This window comes from Carettochelys insculpta, chromosome 21, assembly GCF_033958435.1.
Source record: "Carettochelys insculpta isolate YL-2023 chromosome 21, ASM3395843v1, whole genome shotgun sequence".
In the NCBI taxonomy this organism is placed as follows: Eukaryota; Metazoa; Chordata; order Testudines; family Carettochelyidae; genus Carettochelys; species Carettochelys insculpta.
Genome location: NC_134157.1, coordinates 9,882,742 through 9,907,571, shown reverse-complemented (window position 1 = coordinate 9,907,571; position 24,830 = coordinate 9,882,742). Strand labels below are relative to the sequence as shown.

The 24,830-nt window shown below is 41.0% G+C and overlaps 1 protein-coding gene across 10 annotated transcripts in view; it reads left to right on the top strand.

The window, feature by feature from the left end:
* EHMT1 (euchromatic histone lysine methyltransferase 1) overlaps window positions 1-24,830 on the top strand; it is a 169,490-nt gene that overhangs the window by 50,664 nt on the left and 93,996 nt on the right. For 6 of the 10 annotated variants that reach the window (XM_075015208.1, XM_075015207.1, XM_075015206.1 and 3 more), the window contains one exon: window positions 18,594-18,681. In XM_075015208.1, coding sequence (XP_074871309.1) covers window positions 18,636-18,681 — 46 coding nt within the window. In that variant the 5' untranslated portion in view covers window positions 18,594-18,635. Of the gene's footprint in view, window positions 1-1,063; window positions 1,097-12,235; window positions 12,263-16,622; window positions 18,306-18,593; window positions 18,682-24,830 lie in introns of those variants that run through there. The other 4 variants (XM_075015213.1, XM_075015214.1, XM_075015204.1 and 1 more) reach the window with 4 other exon arrangements.

Genomic DNA, 24,830 nt, shown 5'->3' with positions numbered 1-24,830 from the left:
CAGAGGCTTTTTGTCTAAGACTCAAAATGCAGAAGAGGATGTAAAATAAAACTGTGTAGGGGTTAATGGCTTGTTTGGTGTCCGTTCCTGTAAACCATTACTCATACAGCTAATTAGTGGGTCTTATCCATGAAAGTTTATTACCTAATAAATAAAATTGTTAGTCTTTAAAGTGCTGCAGGACTGTTTTTGTAAGTAGTCCTGGTGAACTAATGGGACTACTCGGTTACCGAGGAGTAGGTTTTCAGGAGGAAGCTCGTATTTTTCACAACAAGAGTAGTTCACAAGATGTGTGTATAGTTTTTCTTCTGCAAGTAAAAACATGTTGGCTGGACTTCAGCATTCAGTGACTTTGCATATTTTTCCATTTGTAAAGTAGTTTGGAGTGAAAAATAGCCTATATGTTTGGCTGAACTAGTCCTTAAAAATGAATTGAGGGCAGACCGAGCAACAATGAATATCTTTGATTTCTTAAAAATTTATTTGATCTGTGTTGCAATTTTCTTTTCCAATCATGTGTTGTAGCTTTCCTTTGGAGTAGTTGTCCAGGTAATATAGCATAAATTAATATAGATTTAGCTTTAAGGAGAAAAGTACTATTTGCATAGTGCACTAAAGGCACCAAGTTTTAAGTTTGCTGTAAATGCATTTTTAATGACTTTCTGATGAACCTGTTCTAATTTGTGAAAGGCCCGAGGTGAAAATACTCTAGTTTCAGTGTCACTGTTAAATGCTACTTTTTGCCTAAGGCTTGCCAGAGACAAGATGTTCTCCTTGCTTTTGTTCTAAAATAACACTTGACAACTGAAAATGCAGCCGGTATTCCACATATTGAGAGATTAACCTTGATGACACAGTGAATGGAAACATTGAGGTTGGCTGGATCATGATGAATCCTGCACCTTTTTTGCTAATGACACTTCCTTATGCTTACATTTCATTAAAGCTCTGAAATGGCTGAAGATGCCTTTACTGAGCATGCTCCAGGGTTGAAGCTGCACCCATAGAGTGAGATGGATTTGTGGCTGAAGGAGTTATAGGCCTGAAGTCAGGATCTGGAAGGAAACAGCAGCTCTCTTCAGACAGAGCCACGGAGGTAGGGGAATTCTGGAAATTTAATTCACATGCCGTGGGGCTTCCATAGGGATTCTAACTTGGGAGTAAATAGACCAGATGACTTGGTTCTTGAGGAAAGTGTTGGAATTGATTCTAAAGCAGCATAGTTAGCCACTCACATGAGATGGCTTCAAACTGCTTCCTGCTGATCAGCGTGGAGGATTTTAAAATAATGACCTTTACTGACTGGAAAACCTATATAAAGAAAGAACCTGTCTAATGTTAGGGTTATGACATAAAGCAACAACAGGCAGGCCACTCGGAGACAGGGCTGGCAGCAAAGGGTTTGGATTTGTCTGATTGTGCCTTCATGCTGATGAACATGTGATCACTCTCAGTGAAGGATTGTGGTAACTCAGTTGTTTAATATTATTTGGAACACTGACAAGGAACAGATCTAAAATTGTTTGAGGTTATGGGAGTAAAAAGGAACATAAAACTAACTCCCTTTTTATTTTGCATTCCAATGATTATAAACAAAATAAACCCTGTGAAATCAATTGTCTTTCTAATTTGTAAGAAGCGGGGAAATATATATATTCTGCTTCTTGGCTGACATGGTTCTTTACGCTAGCTGTCATCCTAGAATTAACAGCAGTCCCTGTTGGGTTGGGTTTTTGCATTGGGTGTGCAGTTGCTAGCTTTTTCCATAGGATTTTTAATCCTCAGCTGACCAGTACTGTATGAGGATGTGATTAACTTAAGTTGGTGTACTAAAGCAACCTGGTGGTGTAGTACTAAAACACCCTTTCCATTGGCTCTGTGTGTGTGTCATATAGCAAGGGGTAAATACAACCTTAGTGTAGAGAAAGGAGGAAGTTTGGGGACTAAAGAAACATCAAATCAGTGCTGAAATTCTGTATATATTCTATGGGGAACATTGCATGTACTGTCCAAATTCATATTAGCCTACTTCTAAAAAAATCACAAATGAGTATTTAAAATAGCATGAGGAAAGCAGCTTTGGAAACAGTATATTAAACTTTTTTCATTAACAGAAATCTCTCTGATTACAGTCCAGCTTTAGATTCCATCCAGTAAAGTAGTTGGAGTCTTTAGGACAACTTTGGTTGTTCCTCACAACGTACTTAAAGTTTGTGAAACGTTTCAAAGTGAAACCTGCAGGTTTTGATTTTTATTGCTCAGTCTCAAATGACTGCCTTATATAGTGAGATCAATCTGTTGAGTGATGAATCAGTTTATTACCTAAATTAACCGGCATATTTATTGCCCAAACCTGCATTTCTTGCACATTCAATGCTCCCATTGACTTTGCTGAGAGTTGCAAGAGCACAAGGCAGATACGACACAATCATTTAAATACCTTGCATGATTTGTCAACGTTGCAGTAAGTTGTAACCAGTTGAATTATTGGTGTCAGTTTTAAAGTGTCTTTCAGAACATCTGTCCTGAGTCTCAGACATCTACACTACATGTGGGGCTGTGTAGCATTCCTTGTTAGAAATAGGTGATGGTAGGCTAATAGTGGAGAGAGGTGTAAGCTAAAAAGAAGCAAGTGCACATATGAAGGAGGTGCATTGTGACTATGCAGTTTAAAAGCAAAGCTTTTGTTGTCAATGGCTCAGAGGTGTAATATATTTATACCTTTTCATGATTGATCTCGTTGGCTTCCTTCCCATTCCCCACCACGTCTGGTGTTGAAAAAATTGGGGCAGAAATTATTGTGTATGGTCAAGTCTCCTGCAGGAGGAAGTTTTGACTTAGTTTCAGGCACTAAGGCTCATTGTTGTTCTGTGTTTGTGTGAAAGGTAAGATAGCCACAAAGTTCCATTGCCCTCTCTTGGCAATCACTGAAAAGCAATCCCATTAGGGACAATTCATTGTACATTGTGCTTTTCTGTATTCCTCCCTCCTTATCCCTCTCTCCTTATTGATATTTGCATGAGGACAGGAGTTGCTTGTAAGTATTCATTTCCTTTTGCTCTCCTGCACATGAATTCATAATGTCAACTGAATCACTTACAGAGCCATCATCTGTGATACTGCAACCAGAGGTTGAATGATTTTGGGGAATTAATAAAAGCAACATGGACAGGTGAATGCCCAAATCTCCTAAGATCTTATTTTCATGCGTAAGCCTCTCCGTAACACTACAAAATTAAGTGGGAGGTCAGAAGAGGGAAATACAAGAGCATGTTAAATCTAGAAGCAGAATTGTCTCTAACATGATCTTCAGCATTTCAATGGAGCTGCAGCAAAAGTGAGAGTGAACAGAAGCAGCCATCTTTACTCCCTGCTTCACTGACATAAGACTATGATCATGACTAGTATGATGCATCCATGGAAGTGCCTCTGATCCCTGCCATGTGTGCCCTCCCAAGGGAAAAAAACAGTACTTCTCTTTGCTGAGCAATTGGTTACTGTGGTTAAAGCAATAAGCTCCATCTCTGTTCTTGAAGGTGAAGTATGCATGATGCATTCAGTACCCCCACAACGTTTTATTTGTACAGAACAAGCTTCCTACATGCAGAAGCTAAATGAAAGGGAAAAGTGGAAGTTTTTGATTTCCAGAGTAGAAACGTTGATTGCCAAGTTACTGCACATTAAAGTTGAAGGAGTTTGTAAATTAAGTCTGTTAGGAATACATTATGTTCCAAGTAACACCCTGCCTGCCCTTTATAAATTTACCCTTTTTAGGTCAAGGGCTGCTATATTAATGAGATACTCTGCGGAGTTTTATAAAATTGTAGGAACATCTTCCAAAGAGCTCATATCTCTCCAGCCATCGTCAGGTTTTATAGACCCCTCCGTAGAGGCATTTTTACACTTCAGAATGGCTAACAACAACATCAAACTTGTTGAGCTTTTGGCTTTAAAAACAGATACAGCTTTCTGACCTCTCAGAACATTATCCAGTTACAGTTCCTGTGAGGTGCTGAGCAAGCATCACCATACCTTTTATGTCCATTTGAATCAATGGGAGCCCAGGGACTGGGCCTTCTGGTTAGGCCATAATCCCCCATAATAGCTGCCGGGGGAGAAAGAAGGTATTTTAAAAGATTGCGGTAGAAGTGATGAGCAGTTTTTGTAGTACTGAAAAAATAACTAGTGGTTCCAGATGAAGCACACTCATTTTTAGGGAAAGTTAATCTCTCTCTCATGATCACTTATTTGTTGTACTTTTAAGATAGCTTCAGAGAAAAACCAAAAAAGCAAGTTCATTTCTGGGTAGAAGTAAAATATGAATTGGGCAGGGGAAAAATATTGCTGTTCTTACAAAAGAAAAGCTTCCCTTTTATTTCCATAATGAAAATGACATATAATGGTGTCATTAAGAAAACGCCCCTTAGAGCTGTTTGTCATTTGTGAAGGAAGGGGTTCTTGCTTTCTTTTTTCTTTACAGTGGGAGATCCTAAAAGGACATTCACGCTCTGAATCGTAGAATTGAGGCCAAAGAGCCAGGAGTTTAAAAATAAGATTCCTGTAGTTTTGTGCTCCCCTGGAGAACGGGACTTTAAAAGGTAACAAGTGATATTCTGTCCCTCCTTAAGACAATCCACACTAGGGAAAGTTTTGGTGGTGAAATTTCTAGGGTATCCTTGGGTTAATTCAAGAGCAGGGGGAAGCGGAAAACCTTGCTTGGAAACAAATGACTGTTTTGTTTAATTTATGTGTGAATTCATTCCACGAACATCCATTTTACAGAAGGGTTTGACTTTCCTGAGGGGTGGATGGTTAGGAATGAGCAGTTCAACTTGATTCCACATGTAAAGTCACTGAATAGTTAATTTGTTCAACCATCTTCTCGTCTGAAATGTCAGTAGTTTTCTGTTTCAATCTGTGTGTGTGAGAGGGGGGGAGAGGAAGAGAGAGAAGAAAAAGATGGCTCCTCCTAATGTCTTGCAGGATCGGTTTAGAAAGAGGTTGTGTCTGTGCACTGCCTGGCTTCCATGAAATGGCTGCAGTTTCCACAACGCTGAGAGGAGCTGAAAGGAAATGGTCTCCCATCTGAGCATGCTTACTGTGGCATAGGAACCTGTAGAGGGAGCTAGGTCATGTGGCCTGAGCAGGACTGTTGTTCATGTGGACCAAGAAAGAGACAGAGCAAGAAACAGTGTCTATAGCTTCCATCAAATACCACACACTTTAAAACAACAGCTCAGCTTTGCCCTGGGCATCAAACAATAACATAATAGCCTTTGGGTCTGTCGGGACACAGTTAAACTCCAGAGCTGCGAAAAGGATTGTTGTTTAACTTCACTTGTAGGTATTATAACTGATTATTGTAATGTGACTTGCAGCATTCCACTGAATGTTAGTTCCAAAAGAAGAAAAATTTCTCTCCTGAGACATGATGCATACAACAGTGTTACATTAGGATATTGGCCTTTTGGTGCCATTGTGATGCTGCTGATGGTATGTGCAGTGTTTAAGGGCTGTTTAGAAGCTTTCTCTCTCTCTCTCTTTTGGCTTCAGAATGTAAAGAACTTGACCATTACCAAACCAACCAACAAATAAATAACATTGATCCTTTTATATAGTGTCATTATGGTATGTGCCTGGTAAGATGCAAATTGATTGCTTTGCCTGAGTTTTTAGTATAATTGCTGAAGTGTCCCACTATGTTGTTTGAGGATCATCAGTGTTTAATGCTTTGGAGGAGATGCTTTCAAAATGGAGTGGAGATTTGAAAAGCGAATTGGAGGCTGCATTAACTTCTGTTTCCAGTGTCTTTTTAATTTGAGCAGCAAAAAATGTTTCCAGTGTACAGATGCAGTAAGAAGTAGTGTGTTAGTGAATCTACTGAGGATAAATATTGTAGCATGCATTTGAATGATTTTTTTAGCTTCCTCTGAAAATGTTTTTGACTAAAAGTTAACTCGTTAACTTAGCGTTTGTAATGAATTTCTCTCTATCTAGTTCCTCATTTTTTAATATTAGTTTTGAAAGTTCATTCCCTAAGCAAGTAGAGAAGAAACATTTGACCTATTTCAAAGCCATCTTTGGTTAAAACTATGGTAATCTTTTGTCACATTTCTGCCTTAATTTTTAAGTGGTGGTGGTGATGGTGGTGTTGCTTTCTTAAACAGGCTACTGTTACAACATCCAGTGACTGATAGAAAGGCCAGAAAAAATTTTCATTATATATGTATTATAACTTAACGGAGGTTCAGAAAAAAAACCCAGTTAGTGAAAGTGATATCTGTTTTATTCCATCATCTCAAGTTTTCTTTCTGCATCAGTTTTATTCCCTCAGCTTAGCCTGGTGTACTTTAACCATTTGATAGTGACACTTGCCTGAACTCCTTGGACAGAGAGAAGAAAAGAATGCCGTTGTAGTTGATCCAGCACTATGGAAGGTTCCTACTGTTGTTTTAACTGTTAGAACTTTTTGAACATGTATGTGAGGGATGGCACAATACTTGGTTTAGAGCAAAATGAGACTGCTTTCATTCTGCAAGAATAAAATATCATGACAGTCATGCATTGTTATGGACACTATTAGAGAAAAGAAGGGGAATTTTTCTCAGGTATGGATTTGTAGCTCACTGTCAAAACTAGAATTTACTATGCTTGATTTTCATGCAATGTCTGATGAAAAGAAAACCATGGGACATTTCAGTATCTGATGATGGATTTTTAAGGTCTGATACAGGATAGGTTTTCCTCTTTGTCTGTCCATTTGTGGTGCAATAAATTGAACTAGAGTTTGTTTTAATTTTGAAATTTCTTCCCTACTTAATGGGAAAGTTCCATATTCAAGAACAAACAGGAGATATTATATTCTATATAACAGTCTCCTTTCCTTGTCTATCCTCCTCTGTTCTTCCCTCCTCCTCCCTTCTGTGTGGGAGGTTCTTCAGAGAAGTATTAAATACAGAAACCCTCCCGTTTTGCATTATGAGAAATATGTCATTTTTTACATTTGAATGCAGTCCGGCTGATCTCTGCTTACAGATGTTCCTGAAAGTTGCTCAGGCAGTTTGACTGGGAACTTTAGCAGATATGAGGGTTGCCTAGAGTTTGTACTTAATTGTTAGATGGAACAGAGACAAACTACTTGTGATTTTGAAGCTAAAACTTTGTATTTTATCTTGCTAGTTGTATTGTATGGTTTGACATGGGCTCAGCTCAGAACTACAGCACCCAGTACTTTGCTGTCCTTTCATTTGACTTTTCTGTTAAATGACTGTGATTTTTAAGGCTGGTTATGTAAGGACATATTGTATTATAAATCGCTGAAGTGAAAAACTGCAGTCCTTCAACTCACCATATCAGATCTCAAATTCACTTTCAGTTGGACACCGTAAACTTACTGATTAACCCAAGTGCATTTAGCCCAGCATTCACAGGGTGCACAGTTTATTAACCAGAATGTAATTATTACAGAAGTCTTCAATTTTAAATGCTAATATGGAACATCTTCTTTTGTGGACAACAGCTACTCTTGAAGGCCACTGAAACAGAACTCATTACTACATGGTTTTAAAAGGTTTCTTCAGTCTTAGGCATGGCATTATGTCAGAATGCTGACAGATTATCTTTATTAACTGTGTATTGTACCAAGACTGAGGCAGTGTCTCTGTGAGGCCTGAGCTAATAGTTGTTCCAATGGAAGCCCTAAAGTGTGCAGGTTCTCTGTGAAATGGCTGCAGCTTGGAGTGAACAGTGAAATGGTCTCCACTGGGCATGCTCACTCTGTAGAGGGAGCTTTTATCACATGAGCTGAAACTGAATCACTGTTCATGAGGATCTGGAATATGCAACTCTTTGAGTCTTCATCAAAAGAAGACAACAGATGTCTGCAGGTACAGTAACTTCTAGTGTCCATGCTCCATGTGTCATAAATAGCAGATTCCCTCAGGTTATGTCCGCAGCCGACTGTTGTCAGGTAGTGAAGGAGAAACCTTTGTGAGGAGGAAGGCAGTTAAGATAATCATGGCTGGATTTTTTTATTTATTTTTCACCCTACGCAAGGAAGAACAGCACAGCAGAAATATATTGCATATTGATGCAGCATGCAGGGGGACGTGTAGGGCTTCATTCACAGGAAGAGAGGTAGAGGGTAACCTGCTCTGGAGCTTGCTTTGCATACTTTCTGACTTTTTTTTCTGTTGAATGTTTTGTTCAGTTGACTGTAGTACACAGTTCTTGGTCTGAAGTTACGTGTGTCGAAGGAAGCTTGCACTCAGATTGTACAAAATCAGCGAGTCACTTATCTAATTTGTTGGGGAGTTCTGGGGGGTTAGGGGGTGGGATATCATGGTGTCTCTCTTTCGAATGCATGGTTCTACAATGAACTCCTCTCTATCCGTGTTTCAGATAAGTGAGGGGAGAAACCTCTTTCAACCATTTGAAGGCTGATCTTTCAAAAACAAAGAAGAGGGCCTGCAGCCACATTTCACCTGCTTGCTAGAAACATTTTGACAGTCTTGGCATATGTCAAGCAAGCCTACAATTTTGCTTTTGGGGTACTGGGAGGATGAAGATTGTATTTTATTATGGATGAAACAATCTTTTTTCAATAACCTGTAATCCAGATCAGGGAATGACAAAATCATTGATATTGAATTTCATTTAATTATAAAAGGCTCACACAGGCAGATTTGAAATGTTGGCTAAAATTCTCATGCATTGCTCTGCCATGTACCTTTTTTGTTTACATTGTGTTTAGAGAGCCGTATTGTCTAGTTTACCACAGACAGAAATGAGGACGTTCAGTGTGGGAGATACACTCCATCCTTGACCTTCAGTGTTCCTTGAATGTTGCAGAGCTTCCAGAATTGCGGGTGGTATTACCAACTCCTTCTGGGATGTAAATCTAGGCCTGTAAAATCTGTTTAGTGATACTTCTCCCACACATGTGCACATGTACATTCACGCACATTCTGACTATGAAAAAAGGTGAAAGTATCATGCCTAAGAGATCTGTCCTAAAAATGTAGGGGAAGTGACAGGAGAGTTTGTAACACCCTACTCTAAATGCCTTTTCTTTATGAGTTACCATGCAAATGTTCTTCACAATGCCATTTCTCCTCTTGTGAATGCATATTTAGAGCATGTGTATTAAAGCTGTTGGGGAAGAGGGAAGAGAGACTTCTTTTCCAAAGACAGTAACAAGGAAAAAGCAAATTCGCTGCCTGAAGGCCAATGATCAGTTGCAGTCCAGAAAAATGTGTTTTGGGTTGCAAGTAGGGTTGCATTAGAAATGCTGAGAGATAATGTTGACTGACTGGTGCTCAGAGTGCTCCTACTCTATCAGGGCCATGATGGTATCAGCATGATGGAATATTCCTAAGCAGTTTAGACAGTCGGCATTGCACACTGAAATCTTGCAAATGCTTTCACAAGGTGATGCTGAAATGCCCATCTTGTAACCTTCTTTTCTGTTTTAAAATGCTGGGTCCATTTTCAGCGGTGTTAGGGTTAATAGGTATACACGTGAGTGGTGTCAGTTCTTTTTTTCTTGTGATAGGAGACTGATCTTTATACTGGGCTATGTAATTCTGGTGCACGTTGCCCAAACCAGCCCTCCAAAAACTTCTTGAAAATTTTCTAGTCCGGGCACATTATTTGCCTGCTCTTGCTACAGTTATTCTGGAGAGAAAAATATGTTGTACTTGCCCTCTGAATCATTTTTCACTCTTTCCAAGCAAATGGATGAGTAGAATTTTTTGTTAGTCTAATCTATATATATCTGTGTAGCAGGCTGTGGATGAAAGAAATGCAGCTGATGTTTAGTTGTGTGTGGAAGTCAGGACTTGCCATAGGATTCAGCTGGTTTTATATACAGTCACATACCTGATGTTTCAGAGGTGATCTGCAGACAGGTGCTCTTACTCACTTCCACTGGTGCACTCAACACTTCAGCAGGCCCTTGGTGATCAAAGTGAGACTTTCAGCTTATCTTGGGCCTGATACCTAAGGGCATTCAGCACCCTTCACTTCTGGTGTATCGAGGGTGGACAGCCTATTAAGGACTGGGCTTGTGTTGTGGAGGTGTTTATATCTGGGCATCACATGTAACATGAACATTTTGGGCTGGTTTTATGTCAGATATTGATTTTTTTCCCTCTTCTCTCTTGGCATTTGAAAGCCTATTTAATTATACTTGTGTGCTGCAAGAGTCCCAGTGCCAGCGTGACCTCTTTTGTGTGGGACCATCTCCTAATGAAAAAGGATTACATTGCTCTTTGTACCCTGGAAGGGAAGGTTTTAATTCAGATAAATAAGGTGTTTAGGACCCTCTGCCATTGTGACTAGGAGGTTTGTATAGGGGAGGAGGGAGATATGGTTTGGTATCAGGCACCTTTTGTTTTGTTTTGTTTTGTTTTGTTTTTCTTAAACAATTCTTCCCTTTCATAGCTTCTCCTGATACTTCCAAGGGTCAAGGAACTAGTGTAGAGACTTCCATTCAGCCAGGAATCAGAGGATAACTTTGCCTTTCCATTAAAGACTTAAGACTCGATGCACTCAAGAACACGTACTAACTGGTATAGAGCCTTCAAGAAGTATCTGTTCTTCTTATGCAATCTACCGTCAATACCTTAGAGGCAGATCTTGAATTTACAGCTTTTAATATTATTTTCAGAGGTCCCTTCTGTTACTGTACATTTTAAAGAGGCCTGAAATCAACTCCCCTTCACCAAGGAGAAACTGGAAGTTGTAATGCTATCTTACCCTAAGTCCCATTCCCCTCTTCTTCTGTTATGAATCCCTCAAATGCTTTTTACTTGAACTTCACTTCTTGTTCTTGGGCTACAGATCTTTTTGTGGTGCGCTAACCAGCTTGACTTGTCTCTGGTGGCTGTGGGGTGGAGGGATCAGAGGCAAGGAGGAGTGGGCTGCTGTAATGCAAGCCAGAACGTACAGTAGTCAGTAAAGCAGCGAGAGTGAGACACACAGTGTATAAGTTAACAAGAATGTGTAAAAAAACAAATTGATAGCAGGATAACTTTTGAATGCTGTGTGATCTTGAATAAGAGCTCCTTCCCCCTCCTTTCATCCAATGCAATTCATTTTCCCATCAAATTCTATCATAGAGGTGGAAGGTGGTAAGGAGAAGGGGTAAGTAAGGGAAGCCTCTCACACATATGTTCCCTGAGTCGTTGCCATACTGTGTCCGAGCAGTAGAATGCCTCATGCAAAGGGAGCGTTTAACAAATTGTGCTTGTTCCAAGGATGAGGAAATTTAGGGCTCTTCTGGCATTTGCTCTTCTTCAGAACTCGAAGCTGCTTTCACTTGTAAGGTATGGGGCTAGACATAAAAGGAGAAAGAGAACTGGAACACAGAGCAGCTTTAATAGCCTTGCAAGGCTTTTCATGGAGTTCTTGGTGTTAAATGAGGAATCCCCCCCACTTCATTTTCCTGTGTGCTTGTGAAAATATTCTGCTTTTAATTTAAAGGGGAAAAAAACTGTATTTGCTGGGATGAAGCCAATTTACTTATTCAAGGGAAATACCATCTTCCCTACCCTTTTTTTTTCAGGGCAAGTTTGTCAGAACATGGCATAGTCGGTTGAATATTAGATTTCTAGGTGACATCAAGGTGCAGTTGTGATATGAAGAAGCTAAAATCATGGCTGGTATTTTCATTTGGAGCCCGAGATGTCTGCCCTTTCCCCCACCCCAAAAAAGGGTTAACTCTTTCCTGTTCGACTGAATTCTTACAGCAGGTAGATTTTGACCTCAAAACAAAACCAAACGTGCAGTGTTTAGAATTTGCACTTTCCAGTGATTAGAATTCTCCTCCCCAGATTGGATTTTTATTGCATGACACGAACTTGACTGCATCCTGGTTGTAACGAAAGGCTTGATCTGAACAGGACTGGGAATTAGCAGTTGCTAGTAGAAGCAAATAGTAGCTTCTATTTTACTATAAAAAATGGCAGGTCACTGTGTCTGTAAACAATGCAGTTATGAAATGGCAGTACAAGGCTGAGCTGAGCATGCTCAGGAACAGCCTGTAGGGGGAGGTGATCAGAGAAAGATGATCTAATTCAGTGCAATTCTTGGGATTGAAGGAAAAGACCAGGCTCCATCCTAATGACAGAGCAGAAAGAATACTTCTGGGACTAAGCCTATAGGCCATATCTGCTAGATCCCAAGGATCTCCTACCTTTAGGACTTCAAGCACTGACCCGTGCTGTCTTGCTTTGTCATTTTCAAGAAGAGTAAAGTCTTGGTGAGGCATTTCTGTAGTTATTAGAAGAATAGGCCCTCAATTCCTCTCCCCTTTTTTGTTTGTTTCTCTCTCTCTCTCTCTCTCTCTCTCTCTCTCTCTCTCTCTCTCTCTCTCTTTCCTGTCTGTTTCTCAGCTGGCAGCAGATGGTGTAGTGCTACCTGGTCAAGACAACTAACAGATGATACAAAGTGTTGTTTGAAGCCGCAGTGGTCCTGAGCAAGGGCCTTTCCACGTGGGCTGCAGGAGAGAACTCATTTTGTGTGTTTCTTTCTTGCCTTCCTCCCCTGTGTGGCTTCTGAAGTTGGAAATATGAAGTGACTTTCTTCAACTTCCTCCTGGAGGGGAAGGGGGAGCGAACTGTTCTGCTGGATATGGCAGTTTGGGAGGGGCAGGGCCTTGTGGCTGGAAGAGGTGGCTGAGTAATTTCAACGAGAGATGCATGCCAATCTTCATAGTCTGTGTTTGTACCTGTTGGGTTTTCACATTGGGCTTTGCTTTGGATACCTGTTCACATCACATTTTATCTTGTTAGTCTTCCAGGGGTCTGAAGTTTCTCAAATGGGTGCTTGCAGCCAGTGAGAGAGTTTAAAGAGCTTCTGCTGCAGATAACAATGGGTTGCCAAGCAGGCTCTGACTCTCCATTTTTAGGATTTTTTTCCAGTGGTAGGACAAGGAAAACAGCAATTGTGAATAATGCTCTGGCACTTGTGTCAACCTCAGTCTGTGGAGATGCTTTTGTTTGCAGTGATTTTAGGGCTTGTCTATATGCTTATGTTGTACTGGCTTAACTATCCTGGAGTTATGTTCACCATCCCAGTGTGTGAATGCTGTTGCAATGGTAACTTATATCAGCATAGCTTATTCCTGTACAGGGAGGGAAGTAAATTCTACAAGTATGAGGTATCTTTTACATTGACATAACTGTAGCTACACTGGGGATTGTACTCGGATAACTACTTTTGGTTTTAAAAAAAAATGCCCATTCCCCCCCGCCCCCGGGTCCCATATTTCTATCAATACAAAAACTACATTGAGTAGGTCTGAGTGAGAGGCACTGCAAAAACTTTGTTTGCACAAAAGCCCAAAGAGCATTATGAAGTTTTTGTATTGTAAAAAGTCAATTTGATATAAATGCTGTTTCCTGCATGTGTGTAGCCGTTGCATGCAGAGACTTTCACGTTGTTCCAACCCCTCGGCTCCAATCCTTGCTGCTTTGAAAGGTGGTATTTTTTATCGTGAAAATAAAAGAAATCCCATGGGAAGAAGAAAATATTAATTTTTAGGGAAGTAAAAGGAGTTCTGGGCAGTCTGTCCTTTGAATTTCTTGGTAAAACAAAAGAATCATAAGACTAATTTGACTTGAAGACCAACTTCAGAAGTAGAGCTGTGCTTGCTTTGAATGTGGTTTATTAGCTACAGTTCACATGATTGCTAATGGCTTCTAAAGAAGTGACTTCAGTCTTGAAAGGGGCTTTGAGAAGGGTGACTGCTCTGTAGGCCAGGTACATTGTTGGTTGCTTTTCTTCTCCTTCCTGAGTGTAGTTAGTCTACTTGTTCTGTTAAGAAATGGTCAGTGTGACACCAGCAAACCTTATCTTCGCCTTACCAACTGGACAGCAGGACACGATTGCTAGATTCCCTGAAATGAACGCTCTTTCACGTACCATTCAAGAAATTTCCCCTCACCCCTTTTTCTGCACTGGTTTTCTTAATCATTATTTCCTAAATAATTAGCTGCTAAGTGTTTGTCTTCTCCTTAAGCCAAAGGATATTATTAGAAAGTTGATTTTAGGAAGAAAAGTGGGGGAGGGAGAAAAGAGAACGGTGAATGAGAATCTACTGCTGCTGGAGTTGCATCATTTATTAAGGGCTTTGCCTCTCTTTCTTGCCACGGTACATATTGCATACCTCGCTGCTGCCTTGCACAGTAGGTGAAATTCTGCTTTGTTGAAGTGCTTGCTGGTGATTTGCCTCGGAGTAGAATTTGATCTGTTGGGAGACGGGGTTTAGTAAAACGAGGAGAGGCGGGGATTGGGTTATGGGGAGATGAATGGTAGCAGTGCCATGGGAAGAGGGGCTACATATCCATTGAGGCTTTGAACCGTCTGATTGTAGGTTTTATAGGCCGTACAAGATCATTCCTATGTCATTCTTTTCGAGCCTGTAAACAGATGTTGATGTAGATAGTGCCCTGAACATTGAAGAATATACTTTTCTGTGTGCTCTGCTTAGTTTGAAAGGAGAAGGGTTAGTCTTCCTTGGATTATCTCCCACCTCTGCTCTTTTGCACGTTGACCTGTTATAGCTGTGTCTAACTTACGATAATGTTTCTTCTAAGGCTCAGTTTACCAGGCAGTTAATATTATGATAAAAAGAGAAACCTTGTGAAGGTTTGCACCTTAAGGTATCAAACTCATCCATTTTCTTATTTGCCTTGACAGAACTCTGGGTCATGATGTAACTCACTGATCTCTTGGGGATAGCAGGGGAGGGGGAAGAAAGCTGTAAGTTTTTATATGCATGTGTTGTCTTGTTGTTATCTTTTATGCGTAAACCTTATTGGAACCAAATTGCTGTGAGGTGCAAATGGGTGGCTAATGAAATTTCCAAAGAGAAGGCTGAGGAGGTTTGTTTCTGGTTTTTTAAAGCATTTTAAGGCGCCAGTTTAGTTTCTAGCACTGTGTATGGAAATGCTGCGAACCCTTTGCTTGGATTCGCTAAACTGACTTCCATTGCCGCCTTAGTTCTAAAGCAACAAAGAAAGCTTGATTTCTTATACACAGCAGTAGAAGGGGAAAAAAATAAGCAAGTATATCACGACTCCTTGGATTCTCATGGCTTTTAAAGATCCAATCAGTCTGTCTTTTAAGATGCAATAAGTTTTATTTCCCTTGAAAGCTAAAAGAGAAAAATGCTTCATTGGTTGTGGTGCATAGTCTTTGTGGAGGCTCTCCAGTGATTGAAGATTAATAATCACTCTGTTTGTAGGCAGTGGAATGGAGACAGACGGCTGCAGGAAAGGAGGGGTGGGGAAAGGAGAGTGTGAGACTTTTATTCTGAAGCAGACTGTGCTTGGCAGTTGGCTTTTGTTGGGACTGCTGTTAAAGCAGACATTTCTCTGCTAGGAGGGTGGGTATAAGATTTCTCTGCCAATCAGGAGCCGACAGATTGGGGCATGGTGGAGTGTGAGCAAAAAGGGAAGTTTGCTTTGAATTTAAGGGGAAAACATGGAGGTATTGACACTTACAGCAAAGTTGCTGCTAGCAAGTTTGGATGGAATTGTGTGCTGGTTGGAAATGGTTGGGCAGCTTAGAATGCTGGTGATTTTGGAGAAGGGTGTGTGTTGGTGTGTGGGTTCTGCAGGACTCTGTTTGTGTGAAAACTGTCTTCAGGCTGAAAATGTTAGCCATAAAGTTGATGCATCTACTTTTGATAGACCAAGAAGGGGGAAAGCTGCCTCCTCCCCAGGCTTTATGGGAGGCAGGCTTCGAATGCTTTGCAGCAGTTGTCTGCTGTAGGCTCCTTTTGATATAAATATGCTTCACAACTTTCCCTCTCACAGGGCAAAGATGCTTTAGAGGTTGATGTTGGGGTTTTGTTTTGGCTTTTTAACAAACATGAACCTGGTGGAACTCCTGTTGTTATTGAGGACTGTTTGGATGTGGTTGTAGGATATGAACCATGTGAGCCTGTTGAAAGCAACCTAAAGTAACTCGATTTGGGGTGGCACAGGTTGTGAGCTGGGAAAGGGATGTGCTGCTAAGTTTCTTTCGTAGAGATAGGAGTTCTCATAGAAAGCTGGTTTTGTCTGCAAGAATTCTAGGCAGTAAGTCACTCTCGTTAATTGCAATAGCTGAGACATTTTGCTGTGGTTAGTTCTTTCTTGAGTTGTAGCAGTGGCTTTCTTTTAGGCCTCCTCTACTGAGTGGCAATAACATAACCCTTGGAAGGGATGGAAGTGGGAGCGGGAGGGAGTATGTGATATTTTTTTGAGGTCATGGAGGGTGAGTAGAGGTGTCAGATTTTGAAGGAAAAAGATAGTAAATCAGTTAAACAAAAATGATTTTTCTGAAATCCTGAGGCTTTTAGTTGGAATTACATTTAAGGTGGAGACATGAAAGGGCTTTATTTGTATAACTTAAACCCCTGAAAGCAGAATGGTCCCTGTTAAGAGATACTGAGGCTCCTTTATTTTATACCAGTTGCTGTAGAAAGGGCAAGAGCATTCATTCTTTACGAGCCCTTGGGTCTTTGTTGTTCTGCAGATGCCTGGGACTTATTCTGCTCTTGCTTGAGTAGCTTTATACCTGTATAATGCTGTTGGCTTACTCTGATATACACCTGAGAAATGGAGATGAGATGTTGGATCTAAACACTTGTATGTGCACCAAGAATATTGTTTTAATTCTTGGCTTAACAAAAATGAAGTTGGCCTCCATTCAAATTTCAGGCTGTATTGATGAGCATTTCACTATGAAAGAAGAATGTGTCCCTTATGGCCAAAACTTGTTCAGAAAGTTTGATCATATGGCTAGAGTTTACACCACTCTTTAAAAAACAAACAAACCACCCTTCTGTATTGTTTTTGTAGTCTGAAAAAAGTGAGTCCAATATCTGCAGTTCCTTTCAAATAAGATCTCCTAGATATGTGCCTCTTTGCAGTGTCTGTACATTTGCAGTGTGTGTATTCATGGGGAGATAGGGCTGCACAGGGCACATGTTACTCGTATGGGGAATGGTCCTGCAAGATGCAGAGTGCCTTCAACTCCCCATGTGGGACTTGGGCCCGTGAAGCATAGCTGATTCATTTTTCTAGATAAAAAGGGAGCTCTTCCTGGAATCTTTAACAAGTAGATATTTCCTTGGCACTGAAGACCATTTCTTCTGATTAGCTTCATTATCCATTGGTTTTCAGGTGACACCAGCGTTTTTTAAAAACCTTCTGAGTTGTGGCCTTACTGTTTTCCAGGCTCTTTCCTGAAGCCAGTGACATTAGTATGGGCCCTACGTGGTGGTTGTGAAATGGGCCAGGTGGGCTTTTGCAAGAAGGAATGGGAGAGCCTTTCTGCTGTGTAATACCGACAGGAACTTGGCAGTACAACTGAACTTAGATAGAAACAAAAGTTGCCCTGTGGCTGATAATAGTAATGCCATGATTAGCTGCTGTGTTGCTAACCTGGGAAGGTTGAGACTTAAATGACAATGTACTGGGCAATATTGTGTATGTGTTTATACCTTATCTCCTTTATTTGCTTTATGGGAGATGGGCAGGTTTTTTTCCTTATCACCCAACGTGCTTTAGACCTTTTGATTTGCATGGCTGCAGGCACCATCTGTGCTCTGGGTAGGCCTACAACAGTTGGCTTGACCTAGGTTTATTCTGCTTCTGTGATGCACACAGCATGAGATGAACCCTTCACCTTTACCATTCCGCAACCCTTGAGACAGACATTTCTGTTTGCATTAACCAGATGCAGCTTTGCCAGGCGGTTGTCATGTTTACTCTTTAAACTGGCTTGTCACTTTAGCCAGAGAACTATGTCAAAAGCCCCTCCTCCTATGTGTGTGTTATTTTTAAAAAAAAAATACCCCTTTTCTTTCTATTGTTGCTGTGCTTTTCTTTATGGCCAGGCATTTATAAGATAAGCAGCGTAGCTACCTCGTCAACATAGCAGCAGGATGTCAAGTGCCTCAGTGGCAGAATAATAAAGCAGGTGTTCATTTAAAAAAAAAGCAAAAACCATCGAAGTTAGGGTGAAAAATTAATACTGTTAAACTTACATTGCATGCTAAATGCTTTCTGATATTGACCATTTAACAGTTGCCAATTGTGTCTGTTCAACCTGGGGAATACGTCAGTGTTTGTCATACTTGCTTAGCTAAGTTTTTGGCACTGTGGCCAGTATTTTCAAGTGGCTAGTGAGTCTGATTATCTCATTTTTGTGGTGCCCATCCTGCGAGGTAAATAAGGTTCCTTTAGGGTGTGTCAAATTGGACACCCAAAATGAACGGTGAAAAATCTTCGTCCACATCTTTTCTCCATGTAAGTAAATCTGAGTTGTCAACTGTATGAGATAATCCATGCTCCCATCCTTCTTGAATGAGATGCATTGCCAGCTCTGGCAAGCCCTTGGATTTCTGATCTTTGACCTGAACCTTGTTGGCAGTTTCCTGGAGTTGTTAATTTCACTCTGCAGTTTGCCCATGGCATTTCTGCCCTGGTGTGAGGGTATAAATAGGATATTTTCACCATTGTTTCTTGTTAAAATGTATAGTGCATTTTATGTTTCACCAAACATTAATTGTCTCTGTCCTTCTTCCCGCACCCCAGCAAGCAGTGCAGAATAAGTCAGAGAATAGGAAAGACGCCTGCATGAAGACGGAGCTGCTGAAAGATATCACCAACAGTAAAGAAGAAGGTAAGTGCATGCTTTGATACAGGACCAAACCTCATCACTGGGGACAATGCATATGACATGGTTAAAAATGAACCGATAGATTAGTAACTGTTCAGTTGCACCAATTAAGTGCCCTCGTCCCACCCCTTGTAAAGTCCGTGTAACTCTGCATGGACTTCTACAGCAGCGGGATCAATCCCCAAAGCATGCAGACATGGGTCACAGTTTCTTTGATCTCAACCATCATGGGAACTACATTTTTCTCAGCTGCTTCTGATGTGCCTCTGAAAGTAAAAGGAGACTGTTACTTTGATCTTCTGATCCATAACCAGTTGAAACTGAAGTCTGACATTTATTGCTCCAATGTTAATATTAGTAACAAATAGTTCCTTAGGTATTAGAGACTTCAGCAAGTTGCTTTAAGGAGCTGTTTTCACTCAGGGAGACAATGAGTGGGTCTTGCCCTATGGAATTGGCTGCTAGTTTCTTCATGATACATTTTGATTTTTTTTTTAATCTCCTGAAGCTTGTTTTGTGCTTCCCTGTGAGCTTATTTTGTGCTTCAGGACACAGTGATGGCACTGGAGAGTGAGTGGTACATGGCCTGTCATCTCCTTGCTTGTGCATTGTTACTCTTCTGCTTTTACTTTGAGCAATGCAATGCACACCCTGCTTTTCATCAGATGAGGTATTTCAATCCTGAGTCTATAGGTGTGCTGCACACATGCAAATCAATCTGAGGATTTAATATTATCTCCTTTTAAAATCCTCTGTCCATTAATGTTTGTTTCTTGCCTTTCATGAGATCATCAGTGAATTCATTGCATCTGCCTGCATGGGCATAATTTCATTCTAATCTCTAGCCCAGGACTGGGGATTTAGAAAAGAACCGAACCGGGCATCCCAAAACATTTATAGTCCTGGCTGGACTTGAGATATCAGACCTTAAAATTCAGACCAATTTGGTTACCATCTTGTTTTCCCTTTCTCTTCAATCCGACACTGAATAACTGAATCTTAGAAAAGTAGATCTGGAAGGGGTCTCCAGCAGTCATCAAATCCAGCATCTCGTGTTGAGACAGAATCAAGTAAACCTAGACCAATCCTGGCAGATGTTTGTCCAACCTGTTCTTAAAAACTTCTGATGATGAGGATTCTACAATCTCTCGTAGAAGTCTGTTACAGAATTTTAACTACCTGTGTAGTCAAAAAGATTTTCCTAATATCTAATCTAAATTTCCCTTGCTACAGAGTAAGCCTATTACTACTTGTTCTACCTTCAGTAGATAAGGGGAACAGTTGATAATGACCCTCATTTTACCAGTCATTAACATGTTGGAAGGAACCCTCTCTGCTTTTTCTTCATTTTTGAAGATGGAGCATGCCCAATATCTTTGTTTCCTTCTGGATCAGGTTTTCTAACTCATTTATCATTGTTGTTGCTCTCCTATGGACTTTTTCCAGTTGGTGCACATCATTTTTAAAGGGTCTCTCCTGCAATTAGACATAGGACTCTCAGATGCTGAGATCTCAACAGCACTGAGCAGAGCAGAGTCGTTATCTCCCATGTCTCGCATACAGCATCTTTCTTAATGTTCTCCAAAATGTCAGAAGCCCTTTTTTGTGCAACTGTATCATATTATTGACTCTTATTTAATTTGTGGTTCACTCTAGACCCCAGATTGTTCTCAGTGGTATGACCACTTAGTTCATTTCATAACTATTCCTTTGATTTTTTTCCCCCTCCTAATGTACATGTCTCTGAATGTCCTGCTGATGATTTTATACCAGTTCTCTAATTTGTCAGGGTTCTATTGAATTTTAATACTGTCCCACCCAGCTTGGTGTTATCCACAAATTTTATGGGCATATTTTTCATTTCAAGACATTTATGAAAATATTGTGTAGTACTGTACCATGACTGATGCCTGCGGGACCTCAGTACATACACCTTTCCAATTGGAGAGTGAACCATAGATAACTACTATTTGAATTCTGTCTTTTCAGTCACTTGTGCACCCACAGTATAGTAATTTCATCAGACCACATTTCCCTAGTTTGTTGATGTGTGTGTCATGTGGGACTGCATCAGCAGTCTTACTAAAGCCAAGATCTGTCCCACCTGCTGTTTGACCCCTCATTCAGTAGGCCAGTTACTCTATCAAAGAATGGAATTTGGTTAGTTTGGTATCATTTGTTCTTGACAAATCCATGTGGGCAATTTCTTAAAGTGCTCTTATCCTCTCTAAGTGCTTGTGAATTGATGGTTTAAGTATGTGTTCCAGTATCTCTCCAGTTATCAAAGTCAGCATGACTGTCTATAGTTTCCTCAGGTCCCTTTGTTTCCCCTTTTAAAGATAGGTACTAAGTTTGCCCATCACCATTCCTTTAGCACCTCACCTATCCTCCATGATATCTTCAGGATAATTGCTAACATTTATGAGATTGCTTCAGCTAGTTCCTTACATCCTCTGATCTAAAGTGAGTTTCCTTAGGGTCTGCACACTAGAATGCATCTGATGTAAATTACCTAAATATTCTTTAATCTGTTCTTTCTCTCTTTTGGCTTGCATTCCTTCCCCCTTGCTAATGTTAATAATGTTGAATAATAACCCACTATTAAATTATTTAGTGAAGACTGAAGCCATTAACCATCTCAGCCTTCCCCACTAAGTAGAGGACTTAAACTTTCCCATGTGTTTTTCTTGCTTTTAATACAGTTAAAATACCTCTTCTTAACGGTGTTTTATGGGCCTATGTAACTCATCTTGTGCCTTAGTCTTTCTGATTTTATCCTGACTTGCTTGTGCTATGCTCTTTTACTCCTCCTTAGCACTTTGTCCATGTTTTCACTTTTTGTAGGATTCCTTGTTGATTTTCCAGGCCATCCTTACACTCCTGATGCAGCCGTGTTGGCCTCGTACTATTCTTTGTGTATTTCCTTAGCACTTTTACCTTTAACCTCATTTCCTTCAGGAAATGTCCTTCTGGAACTCCTTGACTGTGTAGATTTTCTGCCCCGGGACCTTACGTACCAGTTCTCAGATTATGCTAAAAATCTACATTTTTGAGGTTCGTTGCCCTTATTCTGCAGCATTTACACCTTCTTTTCCTTTGAATTATAAAATCGTTCATTTCATGATCACAGTCATCCAAATTGCCTTCCATCTTCTGATTTGCTACCTGTTCCTCCATGTTGGTAGTTTATTTTAGATCCTCACGGTAGTTTGTTTTAGATATTTCTGTTCTAGAAATGCCACATACACCTCCTTTACCTGATTTGGTGGTCTGCCATAGATCCCTATCATATCATCTCCCCACCCCTTTTCTTGAAACTTTCAGTTACTCAGCCTGTTATCTCTGTGTGTGTGTGTGTGTTTATTTTTATTCTGGATGCCTTTTTTCCCTATCTAGCCTACCTGAAAAAGATGCAGCCCTCTACAGTTGTATTTCAAGGCTGAGATTTACACCACAGATTTTTCAATGATGCCAGCGTAGTCATAGTTTAGTACTAACATGTCCAGTTCTTCCTATGTGTAACCCATTTGTCTTGCCTTTGTGTGTCAAGTTCAAGGACGTTGAGCAGAGATTTGCCCCACTGATTTCCATTTTGTTGCTCCTGTGCAGGGTTCTGTGACCCTAGTATCTGTTTCTGTGTGTACTCTTATCTTTGTTAAGGTCACTTTTTAATTCTTACCTGTGGGCTTCTGTCACCTGCTCTCTTTGAACCCACTTTAAAGCCCTCCTCACTGGGTTGGTGAGCCAGTGCTTAAGCATGCTCTTCCCTTCCTTGGCCTGATGAATCTCTCTCTTTCCATCAGTCCTCTTTCCCAGGTCAGAGTCCCATGGCTGGTTTGTTTTTTAGAAACCACATTTTTTACAAAACTCAGTGGACTGATGATCAAATCCTACAAATGTTTACACCACATGCTTATCCTTAAGCACGTGAATATTCTCATGGAAGTCAAAGTATAATCTTTGTGCCATTGTAACTGAGAGGAGCAACTGACTGGGGCACCCTACATCACTTGGATGTGAGTTATTTAGTTGCTATTACGCGACACAAGCCATTGCTTTCTAGCTGTAGCTGGTCTCAAATATCAGGCTTTAGAATGTGATGGGTTAATCAGAATGGAGTGATACTTGAAAGTCTTGATACCTCTGAACTCCTTTTTGCCTGAAAGGAGATAATCTGTGTCACAGGAAATATGCAATAGTATAAAACATGCATTTCCCATCTTGGTGCTTCCCCAGTTATTGGACTTTCAAACTATCCTCCCTCCTTCCGTCTAGCAGCTCGTTTGTGGAGTTATGGGACAGAATATTTCAAGAAACAAGGCCCAGGCGTGTCATTTCCATTCCATATGGTATTTTGCGTGAACCCGTTAGTTTAATGCGCGTGACTCTGGCTTGCATGATTATTTGACTGTATGGCTTGTACATACAGCCCCATTACCTGGCGGTTGTTGGATGTTAATATATTATGGATAATAGAGAGGATCCCTTCACCATCAGTTCTCCAAAAGTTGAGCTGCACTACAGCAGCGCTCCCCTCCTTAAAGCCTACAGCCTGCCCCCCCACCCCCCTGGAGCATGGCTGCTGCCCGTGCAGCCTGGTCTACGCTCCCTGGTGGGGTTCAGCAGCTCTCAGTGGCTCAGACCCTAGCCTGTGCTGGCATGGGGCGGACGGGCTCTCTCCCCTTCCCCCACCCACTGGTGGCGGTTGCTGAGCAGCCCTGGAGCCTCTGCAGCCGAGGCCCGGAGAGGTGTGGTGAGCAACGGATGCAGCAGCCTCATCTTGGCTCCTCACGTGTGTCCCAGCACCAGTCCCTTCTTAAGAAGGGGAAGTGGCATCAATGGCTTGGGGTGGGACATAACGCCTGGAAAAGAAACCTCGGTGCTGGCAGAGCACCTGGGGGCAGTTATTGGTAATGCCGGTTATTTGAGAGTACTGGTTGATGGATTGAATACCAGTTAAAACAGAGTTTACTGTATAGTCGTATCCTGACCTTCATAAGCCAACATTGTCAGCTACCCAACTTTAATTAGTTAATGTTCTTTGGTTCCAATATCAATAACATGTAGCGTTTATTTAATGATTTACATTTTCATGTGCTTCCCAAACATTAAATAGGTACTGCTGCCTGATACATTGGTGGACATTACTTCCCTCATTTGAGATAGCATATAATGCAGTGATGGATGGGATTGTCCCAAAGCTGGGAGGTTTGATTTGGTGAGACACCTTGAGGTTTGGATGCTTGTTTGAAACTGCTCTCAGCTATCTGAATCTCTTGGGTCTGTAAAACGGAGCACAGATAACCCAAGAATACGCGTGAAGCTTCTGGTTTATACGGTCATGTCTGAAATACCATGAGACTGCTGTATGCAAGGGATAGCCATGTCAGTCTGACTCTTGAAAAACAACAAGAAGTCCTGAGGCACTTTATAGACTAACAGAATTTTTGGAGCATAAGCTTTCGTGGGCAAAGACCCACTTTGTCAGATGCATTGGAATGGAGATTCCAGAGGCAGGTATAAATATACAGTTTAATGAAAAGAACGGGGTACCAATCAAGAAGAAGGCCAGAGTTGATGAGGTCAGTTCAGTCAGAGACGACGTGGCCCTCGTCTAGCAGCTGATGTGGAGGTGTGAACACCAAGAGAGGAGAAACCGCTTTTGTGGTTGGCCATCCATTTCCAATCTTTGCTCAGTCTTTGATTTATGGTGTCAGATTTACAAGTGAATTGTAGCTCTGCCGTTTCTCTTTGGAGTCTATTTTCAAAGTTTTTTTTGTTGTTGTAGGATGGCTACTTTTAAATCTGCTACTGAGCGTCTAGGGAGGTTGAAGTGTTCTCCTGCAGGTTTTTGTATGTTATGGTTCCTGATATCTGATTTGTGTCCATTTATTCTTTATATAGAGACTGTCGGGTTTGGCCAGTGTATATAGCAGAGGGGCATTGCTGGCACATGATGGCATATATTACATTAGTAAATATGCAGGTGGATGAGCCCCGATGGTGTGGTTGATGTGGTTAGGTCCTGTGATGGTGTCACTGGTGTAGATATGTGGGCAGAGTTGGCACCGAGGTTTGTTGCAGGGATTGGTTCCTGAGTTAGAGTTACTGTGGTGTGTGGTCTATAGTTGCTGGTGAGAATTTGTTTCAGG